The following is a 13264-nucleotide window of genomic DNA, read 5'->3' on the forward strand; positions in this document are numbered from 1 at the left end:
GAAAAACATACAATTTATGACCAGTTACAAGGCAGCCCACAGTGATCAGTACTAGGGCCAACACTCTTTAACATCTTTTATTAACAACCTGCATGATGGTAAGTTCATGAATGATACCAAATTAGGGTGAGTGTGTGATAAACTGAGGGACAGCACTGCTATTCAAAGGGATCTTAGTCTGGAGATATGGATTGCAGGAATACCATGAAGTTCACGGTTATCACACAGCTGGGAAGGAGTAAGCCCACACCACAGTACGGGTGCAGGGGGCTGACTCCCTAGAAAGCAGCTTTATAGACCAGTGGAGGGTAGCCTGGCAGACAATTTGAGCACGAGTCAGCGGTGTGTCCTCATGGCAAAGGCAGCCAATCGCTTACTGGGATGTATACTTGAGCAAGTGCGTGGCCCACAGATGGAGGGAAGTGTTTATTCCTCTCTATTCAATACCCACAAGACGGTACTTGGAGTAATGTGTTCGGTTTTGGGCTCCCAAGTACGAGGGAGACATTGACCTACTGGAATGAGCCCAGTGGTGGGCCACCAAGACAAGTAAAGGGCCGAGGTACATGGTGTACATGAAGAGGCTAAGAGAACCAAGTTTGTCCAGCTTTAAGCAGCGAAGGCTTCTTGCTGCCTACAGCTATCTAAGGGGAGAGTGTAGAGAAGATGGAGGCAGGATCTCCTTGAATGCACATGGTGACAGGACAGGAGGAAACAGACATGCGTTACGAGGGAAATTCTAATTAGATGGAAGAAAAACTTTATCACCATGAGGATGGTCAGACAGTGGCACAGGTGCCAGAGGTGTTGGGGAGTCTCCATCTTTGGAGATACTCACAACTCACCCAGACATGGCCCTGAGCAACCTCATCTAATTGGACCTGCTTCAAGGAGGGAAATGGACCAAATAACCTCGGAGGTCCCTTCCAAGCCACATTATTCTGTGGCCTTGCTTAAAGAACAATCTCATCATGTGGATCTAGACGTGACCAAGCATACAATGGCACGTGGCATGCTCAAGAAGTAGGCAACTGCAGAAGCTTATCACATCTACCAAACTGAAGCAGCAGCTTTGCTGCATACGCATTCCCTGATCTGCAGGATGGGCAGACAAATCGATTGTATTTGAACATTTAGATGTTTCATCGCTGATGTTATTAAAGCAACTAATTATTCTGGCTCCCACCAGGAAGAAAAAGATTTTTTCAAAATCTGTTTATTCACTATTTCTACTGTTACCACCGCAGCCCTAAAAGCAAGATAAGACTCCTCTCCCAGGTTCCACTTGAGTGGCTCAGCAGGCAAGATTTGGAAACCCAAGAGCACCCTCATGTGGCTAGATGTTGCTATGAGCTCTCCTTCCTTCATTTAAAATACACGCAGCACAAGCAAAATTCACATTTTATTCACAGGTTTACTTCCCCACAACAGCACCGACTAGAAGCGGTACTTGTGCCAGAAGTAATATTTCTGCCACCGCACAGTTCTTCCAACAGAACCTGTTTAAGTCGTCGCCAACACAGCGCTGAGCCTTGCCTCCTGTGATACCTCTTGATACTAGCTTGCTCATGCCAAGCTGGAGAGCCACCTTTACCACCTCTCTCTTTTCTTCCAGTGTTAAAGGACAGTTTTCCCTCAATTTAAAATAAAACTAGAATTCCCTCCCTACCTTTTTTTTAAATAAAGAGAAGCCGAGAGACCAACAGCTGCACTCCTCCTTCCCAGCTCCCCCAACCACTGCAGTGTGCACTTCATGCTACACGGCAAAGGAGAGGCCTCCCCACTGCGCAAGCCTCGCTTGCTCCACCTAACCTGCATCCATGCCCTGCCTGTCCATCCCCATCCAACCACCTTTCCCCCAGCTCTTCCTCCTTGTAGCAGGTAGGCTTTCAGAATAGGCATGGGCCCTTCAACAGCTACACTCAACCTGGCAGATCATTTTAAACTATAAACACAAGCACTGTAAACTGCATTAGAAGTAAATAAAACGAATGGCCTGCTTCCATTTTCATGTCGAAGCCATTCAAAAGCAGTAGCAAGGCTGGCACAAAAGGAGGGGTTAGAAGGCCCATAACTCAGGTCTGAACGTACTGCTCTACCACCAAATAACGTCTTACTGAAACCACTCCGACTCGGTAGAGATTTTACAAGTCTCTGGCTGGCAGTTTTCCCTACTGGCTGTAAGCTGGAAACTTAAAGGGAGCTAAATAATAATAATTTAAAATGTGGTAACCCCAAAAATGTAACACCGTCCTCCAAGTTCCCTGCCTTGATCGCTAGTAAACACAGGTAACACCTTCTTCTCAACTCCCTGTTCCAGGGATAGAGAAGACATATATGGTTTGATTACCACCAATGACAGGAGCCAGATGAATTAACATCTGTGATGCAAAACATTACAAAGCTAATACAGCTGACAAAACTGAGAACATAGTGTATTTCTGATTATTGCAGAAGTATTCATTAGCTAATAAAATACATATCCTGAAGGAACAAAAGGACTGTGTTTTCAAATTGCATGTGGTGGTCTCACAGTAGACCACTGGCAGAATATTTTATTTACAATCCCACAGCAGCTTGAATTGGAAGAGCCCTCTGCAGAGCATCTAGTCCAGTCTCCTGTTCAAAGCTAACCTGTTAAAATTTAAAAACAGAGGACACTTCACTCCAGTGATGTCATTTCATTCAAGTGGTACTTTGGACCTTTGAGATCAACAATGGGTACATTTTTAAACTATGATGATGAACCAGTTTGACTACAAGTTACTGTGTGCACTACAATAATATACAAGCAAAATGTTACTGCCCACATTATGCACGAGATAAGAATCCCTTCAGCCCTTAAGGCTTTGGAGGTTTCAGTTTAGAACTAAGAGAAGTTGTGGGTAGCAGCTCCAGTTTCTCAGGCCTGTTAAAAAAACAAAACAAAACAACTTCTTACAATGACCCTTCCAATACAGCGCTCAAAGTCCACAGATGCTACTTACACTTATCACTGCATGTAAAATATTTCATTCAGTGTATCAAATGGCCTTGTGGAAAACGTGTGGCTAATATGAAACAACCACTATACACCAACTCCCACATGCAAACTCAAAGGAGAGAAACATCACCGGCCAGACAGGGTTTTCATTGTCAAAGATGCCATCTCTGATCTCGGAGTGGAAGCCTCAAGGAAGAAATTTTTTCTGTCAAGTTGCCAAATGACAAGCCTAGAAACTAAAATTCATCAATGGTTATCAAAAATTATAGACACTCTAGAACTGTTGGCTTTGTTGCATGCTAAAAATATTTCCTGAAATGCAACTCACCCATTTGCATTCCATGGTGGGTGTTTACCCCATTCTCTGTCCCACAGGGAACAATGACCTGACAGGTGGCAACTATTCTTCTCTGGTCTAACTGATAAAATAAACAAGTTAAACTTGGAGAAAACTAGCTTCCAAACTGAATAGAGCTTGAAGCTCACTGCTTCTGTTTCAGACCTGCACAAGAACTTGCACAGCAGAAAACACTTTTTCCCCCCCAAGTAGTCTGTTAAAGGACATCACCTCTCTGCCTACCAATCTTAGTCTCATCTTAAAAGAAGATAAAATATGTAAGTTCCAATCCAAAGCCTGAATTCAGCAGGAACGTGTTCCAACCATCATTGTGCTAACCAAAATTCTGGAAATAGGATTAAGCGCTACCACCCAAACAAGACCCCTCTTCTCCCCTCTCCTCCTACTTACACAAGAGAATAGCAGCTCAGCAGTCAAAAGAGCTCTTCACCTGGCAGATACACGTCATTCCACTTTCAGATGACAGTCAGACCCAGTAAGAAGTCAGCACGAACTGTGCTAACAGTGTAAGACTGCAACTTGAAAAGAAGGATCCATGTGCTAGCATAAAGTAACAGGCTCTCCATAGATCACACATACTAATAAACCAGAAAGCAGGATTAAGACATGAGTCCTTGGCATTTCTTGGTCTCTGGAAAGAACCAGCCTTTTTTTGGATACAAACCACATTCCATCACCTTACCTTTCTCCAAGAGGAAACTTGAGACAAACCATTTGAGGCAAGAATTCCTGGATGTCTAAAAACTGACTACTCAGTGTAATAGTGGTATTTAATCAGTCTAGACAAATGGCCTTCATGCAAATGTTTGCATAGTGATCGCAAAAAGTGTAAGCAGCATGCTCAGAAGGCGGATGGGGGGAGATGTCTGGAGTTATGGAGTTTGTCTTCCCCAGTAACTGTTACCCGTGATGAAGCTCTGCTTTCCTGGAAATGTTTGAACATTTGCCTGCCGATGGGAAGCAGTGAACTAATTCCTTATTTTGCTTTGACTGTACGCGCAGCTTTTGCTTTACCTATTCAACTGTCTTTATCTCAGTCCACGAGTTTTCTCACTTTTACCCTTCTGATTCTCCCCTCCATCCCACTGCAGGGGAGTGAGGGAGCAGCCGCGTGGGGCTTAGCTGCCTGCCGGGGTAAGCCCACAAGACAGGGACAGCGTGTTATTCCCTGTGGCTTTACGACAACTACTGATGTTATGCCTGCAGTTCATGAATGGAGCAATAAACCTGAAATCAGCTTAAGACTTGGAAGCTATTGCCTCATACTTTATGTATCCCTCACGCAGGTCATGTCAGCCTCTCCCCCTTCTATTGCCAAGTTCATCCATGGCTTCCATGGAAAGAAACAGTTGGTGATCACCTTGGCTCTCATGCACCTCACCACTTGTCTGTCATGTATAAACCTGCTGCACGCCACGCGTTCCCAGAGAGCGCTGCCCACCTGGATCCCTCACCACAGCATCGGTAAGTCTGGGGACAGATTTATCACAGGTCTCCCTCTCCCTTCCTAGCTCCCACACACAGCCACGTGGCCCAGTTGCCTCCGGCACGGGGAAATCAGGGAATAAAAGAAAAGCCAGTGTTGCACGGCGGTCGGGACCGTGCTTTCACACGGAGCTCTGTGTCCCAGCCCGTAACAAGCACTCGGGCACGCAGCAGACGCAGGGGCCTCACCCCACCACCTCGCCGTGGGGGGTGCGCTGCCTGGGTTCGGGTCTCTCAGGCTAAGGAAACGGCGAACTGCCAGAGGGGGGATCACAGCTGCACAGAGGCCTCAACAATCATGAACTATTATTTGGGTTCCTCCCTTCCCAGCTGTCTTTTCTAAAAGGAAAATGTCTCTCTGGAACATAGAATTTAAGTAGATAAACTTATTACTTCCTTTTATAACTTCTGAATAATACTAGATATGCCTGCAAAAAGGTATGCTCTCCTACTGAATAACTTCCAACACTTTTCAACAGGACAGAAAAGGCCACAGTACGACTTTTCATTCGAGGCCCATTAGCCTGAGGAGCTGAAGAAAGATTTACACTAAATGGAACTCTGAAGCTTGAAAGACAGTATCTACTGAGAAACATAACATTGGCCCTAGAAAACAGACTGACCCAAATCCATTTTTCACAAGTTTTCTGCAATAAAAGTATTTTCGTATTTGTTTTGCAATGGTTCAGGAAACAGAAATTCCCCATGAAAACAAAAGAACAACCTTTTTAATGAAACTATTCCCTCTCTCTGTCTGCATCTGTAGTTTAAAAAAAAAAGTTATCCATTCTATCAGTTCAACATGCAAAATATTCCTATGTTCCTTTAAAAAAAAATTACTAGTGTTCTATTTGGACTGAATTATTCTGGAATGCCAAATAGTAACTTAGACCTCTAGCACAGACTCATACCTGGATAGACAAATTATTTTCCAGACTTCTGTTTGTCTGCTTTACAACTAAGAAGAAACAAAAATTATTTAATAAAAAAACCCCAAAGATTCTACAGTTTTCAACTTAACTATTTACTTATAACAAACTGAAAATTGCCACTTCATCCTTAGAATCTCCATTTCTTATTTTCTTTAGTCTCCTGAAAAGGTCTAAATATTGATGCAGAGAAAGACAAGGGGAAATACCTGTTCCCACCATACACAGAACTACAACTAACGTGCCAATGCAGCCGGGTGCCATTTCCTCAGGCAAAGTAGACCTGAATTCGTCAACAACTAGAACTCCAACAAAAACCTTTTGGCATCCTAGTTTCACACAGAGGTACCATTATAACCCCCTCTCCTGACACCCTCCCCAAAAAAATCAACAAAAGCACTTTGAAATTCGTCTAACAAAGATACACATAATCCTGGGGAGAAGGGGTCCAAACCCCTTCACGTCCATGTGCAGTGATGCACGGACAGAGGTGATAGCAGCTGCATCCCCGCAACAACCGTGCTTTTGTTATGTATTTAACTGCACAGCAGCTGTACAGGGAATTCAGCTACTAGAGGGCATGGTGTAAAAGTCACATACTTTCAATGAAACCGAAGCGCTGCCCGCAACCTGCCTAGGGAAGCTGTGTCTCTGCTCTGTCTTTACCTCTGCTCAGGATGCCGACGCCTGGACAGAGAAGCACATTGTGCACATTTACAGAGCACCGGAGGAAAATCACAGTGCACGCCTGCACATTTGCAAGCCGGACGCCCCTGCTGAACCCAAACAGACCAAACACTCTGAACCGAGGGAGCCAGAGAGCCGATCAAATAAACTTTATGTCCTTCATGGCACATGTAATGGAGTAGTGCTGTCCTTGAGTATGCCAACACTTAATTTATCACAAGCCAGCTGATGCCCTAAGTAAAGAGCGCGGACAAGAGAAGAGGTGAACGTGCGAGTTATTTACCAGGCTGTCACACTGCCAGTGGAAACCATGGAGCCGATGACTGCACCTGTTTAATTCACATTACTATTTTCTCTTCATTATCACGCAGATACTAGCGCTGCAAAGTTAACTACACAGACATTTTGCATTTTTTCCCCTAAAAAATAAGTGGGTTTAAATATTTTTGCAACAGCTATTTGTTCAATCTAAGTTTTTGTCATTTTATTAGTACTGTTTTAAAACTTCATGTTACTTGGATAACTTTTTGGTTGGGCTAAAAGCAAGGTTCAGGGTTCAGTAGTATGGCAAGTTTTAAAACCAATTTCAGAGAAGGAAAACCCTTGTGATCTACCAGAAGTGTCATTCAAAATGTTTAAACACCTACTTGGAAAAAGTCAAACAACTCCCATTCACTTTGAGACTTACCTGCCACACACAAAGAGACCACTCTAAACAACTTCAAAAGACACAGCCTCTTTGGAGCAATGCCTTGTTTAGTGTTTTGTTACTTCTGCCCCAACAATCTCTGACGCTCACAGAGATAGATAGATAGATAGATAGATAGATAGATAGATAGATAGATGAAATTTGTATTTTAGTATAACAGATTAAGACATTTATCCACATTTGTTCTAAAACATCTTATCGGGGCGGGGTGGGGGTGGGGGGGAATCACTCAATTGCAGCTTTGCTCAGCCCCAGCAGTAGCCATCAAATGCTAGCAGGCACTAGGTGGAACTAGATACTTGCTTTATTCCCTTTGTTTTCTAATGCATTATTCCTTTGGAACTGGAGCGACTTAATCCTTTTTAATCCTTCCTTTGCCTAGCGAAAGAGGGGAATAATTTCACTTCTGCATGAAATCAGGAAACTCTACACTCTCGGGTCCACCATACTGTAAATTATATTTATTTTACTTAGGTTAGTGAAACTGCAGCAACCTTCCCCCACGCCCTCAACTCCCCTCAGCACTGACTGCTAGAAAGTCAGTTTTCAGTCATGTGCCAGATAAAGGCTTTTTTAGATAACGTGTGGAAAAACAGTGGCATTAAGTGGTTTGTTGGATTACTGACAATAAAACATACCTAAAAGCAATCCCAGGGAGCACAGCAGGAGCCCAGCCCCTATTCAAAGAGAGGCATCAAACAAACGCCTCGGTATTCATCTAACAAGTTCACCTGAAATTCACTGGTAGACCAGTACATTTTCAGATTAACGGTTCAACAGTTCTGCAACAAAATAGTGTTCATGGATAGTCAATCGTCAATTACAAATGCAATACACAGAGCATTTACTATGTAACTGGAAAAAAGGTAATATAACAGTTTCTGAAGCCTAAAAACACATTGAAGAACATTTTTTACACCAAGGAAATAAACAGGGGAAATGAAAAAGCCAATTTGTTCTTCCTGAACAAAAGTTTAATCAAAACTCATTAAAAGACATTGTGAGAATGCACCGCCACATGCAAGTATGGCAAATACTCCCCTTACCTAACCTCTAAGTGAGCTTCCCCAGAGCTGTAGCAAAACACAGCACTGCAGGACACAGCTCAGTTAAGCCCTCTGTAAACTGAAGTATGATTTATGCTGTGATGTAAAGCACCATGCATCCCACTCTTTAAACCACAAGGACATACTTCTGCATGTACACTATACACAAACACCTCAAAAAATCTGTAATTTGTTTACACCAGTAAGAATTATAACATTTCAACAGACTTGCCCATCCCACTCCTTAAACTTCTGAGCAGTAGTGTAAGACTGCCCTGTTCCTTAGTGATAATTCGATTCATCCCATTTTGCTAAGCAATTCCAAAAGGAACTCCAAGTAACATTTTTCAACCAAATGTTTCAGACTTCAGTCAGTTGGATTAAGCAGTATGGTGCTTTTTTCTACAAACCTCAACTTTTTAAGCTATCAAACTACCAAGCAAATGACTTTTTAACCAAAAAAAGACAAGAAAAAAATCTGAAATGAGTAAAAGGTCACCTTAAGTTACTTATTTCTGTTTAATTTTAACCACTTGAAACATTTTTAAATAATCCACTCAATCGTAACTAGGAGCACAGACAGCTGTTTCTAGCTCTGACACTGTAAATAAAGCATTGCTGAATACTAGTAAAAGACAACAGGAATATAGGCACAAGAAAGACAGGGCTCCTTAAAGTTTACATTCCATTGGTTAGTGTTGCAAGCCAGCGAGAATGACTACAAACTATAACTCAAGACAAACAGAAAAACAGAATAGTTTGATACCAAGTCCAGAAAAAACTGTTGTGAAAACACAAAAGGAAAAGGTGCTTTGCAAAATATTGGTATCAGACCAAAAAAGGTACGTTTCCCAAAGCATGCATTTTGCCCCTGAATCTGAAAGGGGAGATCCAGAAGATGAATCATTAAAAGAGAGTCTATTTAACCTTAGCAGGAATGGTCTTATGGCTTCAAGAAAGCACTCACATTCATGTTACTCTTGGGCAGTGTTTCTCAGAGCTAACTCCAGTTTAATTAACTGCGTGTGTTGACAAATATAGAAGTAGAGACTCTCTTTTTGCACCAGTAACAGTCGTCTTTACCCTGTATTTTTTCAGTTGACCCCTTACAAACTTGAGAATTGCAACAGAGCATAACTAGTACAATGTGAGATTCTGAATCAGTTCAATTAAAATCAGTCTAAAAGTTGACTTTGGGGAACTTCTGTGTCTCCAGTTGATATAACATCCTTAATGCGATACCCCAACTAATTTAAAACAAAATTACCATGACTTGACTAAAACTGTCTTCCCAAACGACTAAGTTAAAAATACTGCAAAGCTGGTTCGCACCTAATAGTTCCTCTTCCTTAGGCAAATTAAAGAACATGGATTCCAACTCTGAAACTGAAGATTGGAAGCTCTCACCTTAAGTGTTACTAATTACTAATAATTTACTAATTACTAACAAATAACAATTTTGAGGCTGCTCTAATGAAAGAGAAGAACAAGCCAGAAAATTTCACAAGGATGCAGGCATTTTGCATGAACATCAAGTGTGGGAAATTCTTATCTAGCATTCTGAACAACGCTGAAAGATACTCCTGTATTTTTCATCGTTTCCTCCAGAGTCAGAGCTGGAAGAGGAGGAATATGAGTCTGAAGAGATGGATCCCTGTATCGTGTAATATTTTGCTTGTCTAGCTTGGGGAAGGAAAAAGGAAGATATCGAGACACACAACATGGTGAATTCAAAAGTCTTCAAAAAACTGGTTTCTGAAATAGAGCCGAAAGCATCTTTTCCTCTATGAAAGGTAAAAGTGGGGAGGTGAAAATTTAAAAAAAAGAAATCATGCACCAGGTTTTAGTATGTCAAGAAAAGGTAATGCAAACATTCTCTGTAGAAATGATCATGCAATCATTTCTAAAAACGGTTACAAAAAGTAGCAAAGCATGAAATACGTAGTTGAGAGGACAACTTCATGCAGAATGGGTTTGTACAGTACATACCCAGATAGGATCTCTTGGGAGGTGCTTTGATTTCTTCATCCTTACTATCTGCAGCTACATAAAAAACAGTTGAGGGGAAAAAAAAAAAAGGAAGGAAAGACAAAGAGATTTGTATGATTAAATACAACAGTGGGTCTTTTAGTTACAGTTTAGTCAGTTAGTACATTTTGCTTACAAAAAAATAATAGCCAAAACAAAACATGCCAGAAATTTTAGTCTCCATGCTTTCTATAAGGCTCCCACCCCATGATGTTAAGATAGGGTCGAGCAGTAGGAAGTTCCAGAACAGTCTCAATGCACAACTCAACAGCAATGTACCTAGGGGGAGAAAATGAAGACTTAAAACCAGAGAAACAGACAGCTTAACTCTTACTTTATATACTTTTCATGATCAGAGAAAACAAGTTGTTACCTCAGCAACACTGACTGTGTAGATATGTATGTATAATCAGCTAAGACAATACAGTTGCCTTGCCTCCTGTGGCAAATGCTGTTCTAAAATAGTTCAAAAAGCCTGAGCTTACACCAATCGTATCAAGGACAGAGTAGATCCCATCTGCAACCATCCCACATGCTAAATTTTTTCACTCTAGCCTTCTTCTGCCAGTTGAGAACCATGTGTTATGCAAGAGTGCTTTCCAGTGCCAAAAACACAGCTCTTCAAGGGATCAGAGTGCTATAATAAGACACAAGTTATAAAGCAGGTTAAGACAACCAGAGGTTGGAAGGAAGACAAAACTGGATGACTGACCAGAGGAAATCACCTTCATGTAAAAACACAAGAGCCCATATTCTACTTAAGGAGCCTGGGCTGTACTATAAGAAATGTCTAAGAGCCTGTTTTTAACAAACGCTGTCCACTGGTTGTCAGTATAGTTCATACATTCAGGGTGCTCAAAATCTGTCACAGTGTCTTGGGCATAACTGAAATTGAATCTTTGTTGGAGAGAGATGGAAGGCTTATTTGGGGAAAGAAAAAGAGGGTTCTTCACAGAGCATTTGTCTCTCCAAGAATATAAAGAGATTGCTGTGGCCTGCCAACACTTTTAAGAGTGACCAGATGTTTTTAGCTGTCCGTTATCTGTGAGCACCTTGCTTCAGCCTCCTCTTGATTCTCAAGTCAAGACATGGCACATGCACATTTTGCCTCTCAATATTTAGCTCTCTAGCATGGTGGCACCATCATGCCCCACAAATACTACAGTGCTTTGAACAAAAAACCAAAACAAAAAAACAAAACCAAACCAAAAACCTATAACAAAAGAAACTATCATTGAACCTTGAACCTTTCTGTACTAAGCCAACATTGAACCTTGAACCTTTCTGTACTGAGCCAACAACACAGCATACCTACGGCTGCACGGACACCAATTTAAAAGTGGGCAATGAATAAGGAGAGCTATTGTTACCACAACAATGGTACCAGGAGAGCTGCATTAAAGCAGTCAAGATGCAATTAAAGCGGTGTTAAATAAAGGATAAAAGATGAAGAGGTGTTGTTCATGCATGCTGATTTCATCTGAAGACTCCTTCACATAGCTTTCAAAGTATGCATATGCAGGAGACAGAACTGTCCTATCATTGGAGGTTTTAAAATAAAGTCAGGGTTTTTTTGTTTTGTTTTCTTGGTTTGCTCGTGTTTTTTGGTTGGTTGGTTGGTTTTTCTCCCCAATTCAGAACAGTTAAAAACAGGCTATACAGTCTACGTTTAAAAAATAATAAAACAGTTGGATAGATAAAGAGGGCTTACTCTGTCTTCAATCAGTACATGTAATTGAAGGATGTTTATGTATCCAGAACAAAAAGTCAGAGAAGGCAGCAGCAGCACAAGATGAGCTGCATCACTTTCAACTTACTTTCACTTTGCAAGACTAAAAGGGAGGAGTGGAAATCCCATAATTGAGAAGTAACCGAGAGAAAAAAAAAAAAACTATTATGTGAGTTTTCCTAGTAAGTTCTCTATACAGAGTCTACAAGAAATAATCAAACATTACTAGAAAGATCCCAGGGAGACTGTATTCTTCATGCTTTTCATGCTATGATAGTTACCCTACAAATGAAAGTACAAGCATTTCAACTGGATGGCTTTATGTCTATGTTCTGAATTGCTATTGATATGTATTTTAACCCAGTAACACCACAAAACAGGCTAGAGAATACAGAACAAGCTTGTCAAGATTAGTAGAAACTGTTCCTTAATGCTTCAAGAAATTTTAAATAGATTCCTTCTGAACTAGTTATTACTTAAAGGACCTTATCTGTGAGAATAATAAAAACAAAAGAAAAAAAGGCAACTCCCACATAGTTCAAAACACACTGGTAAACATATACTAATGTGACTGGGGGAGAAATACCGCATTTAATAGTAATGCAAGAAAACAGCAAACTCCCTTCCACTGAAATATTCTGTTCTATTCACTTTCTAAATATTTTGGATTATTTTGCAGAAACATTCAGAGAGAGGATAGAAATTAAAGAAGAAAAATGTTTAAATTGAAGATCAACCATGTAAGAAATAACCAAATATATTATCATACAGAAATTGTGCACCTTCCCCTCAGGATGCTGCAAGGTTAATCAAAAACACTGACTTCAAACCTAGCTTCTCACTGCCCCAGTAAGCCTTGAGGAAAGAAAGTAAGTACACAGATTTTCAGCTTGCCTAGATCACCATAAAACTTAAGAGATAAGATTTGGAGTAGGATTAGAAACATGGCTCTCACTCCTACTCATATTATGCTTGAAATACAAACCTATCTTTCTGCCTCGCTTGAAAGGAGCTTTGTATGCATTTGTATGTTTATTCTGAGCCATCGCATTATAGCTGGCCTTACTAAAAATCAATCAGAGGTAAGAAAAAGATTTTAGCTGTTTTCAACGTTTGCGGGAGGATGCATGCCTTTCGATGAAAACAAATAATTAAGGTCCACAAGTAGGTAAAATCAGTCTCTCTAGCTAATTAAACACATGACAAACTGAGTTTCAGGAAAAAGGATCAAATGACACAATGCAATCTTGAGAAGTTTCCATTACCTGCTAAGGGAAAGACTGATTATCCTTTAGGAGACTGTGGGTCTT

General features: G+C 41.0%; 1 protein-coding gene across 1 annotated transcript in view; it reads right to left on the reverse strand.

Moving 5' to 3' along the window:
• Nucleotides 1-13264, reverse strand: part of SLC66A2 (solute carrier family 66 member 2) — a 68260-nt gene that overhangs the window by 43066 nt on the left and 11930 nt on the right. The window contains exon 4 of the mRNA XM_082306230.1: nt 10187-10240. Within this exon, the coding sequence (XP_082162356.1) occupies nt 10187-10240 (54 nt within the window). The remainder of the gene's footprint in view (nt 1-10186; nt 10241-13264) is intronic.

Source organism: Platalea leucorodia (genome assembly GCF_965183815.1).
Source record: "Platalea leucorodia genome assembly, chromosome: 1".
Lineage (NCBI taxonomy): Eukaryota > Metazoa > Chordata > Aves > Pelecaniformes > Threskiornithidae > Platalea > Platalea leucorodia.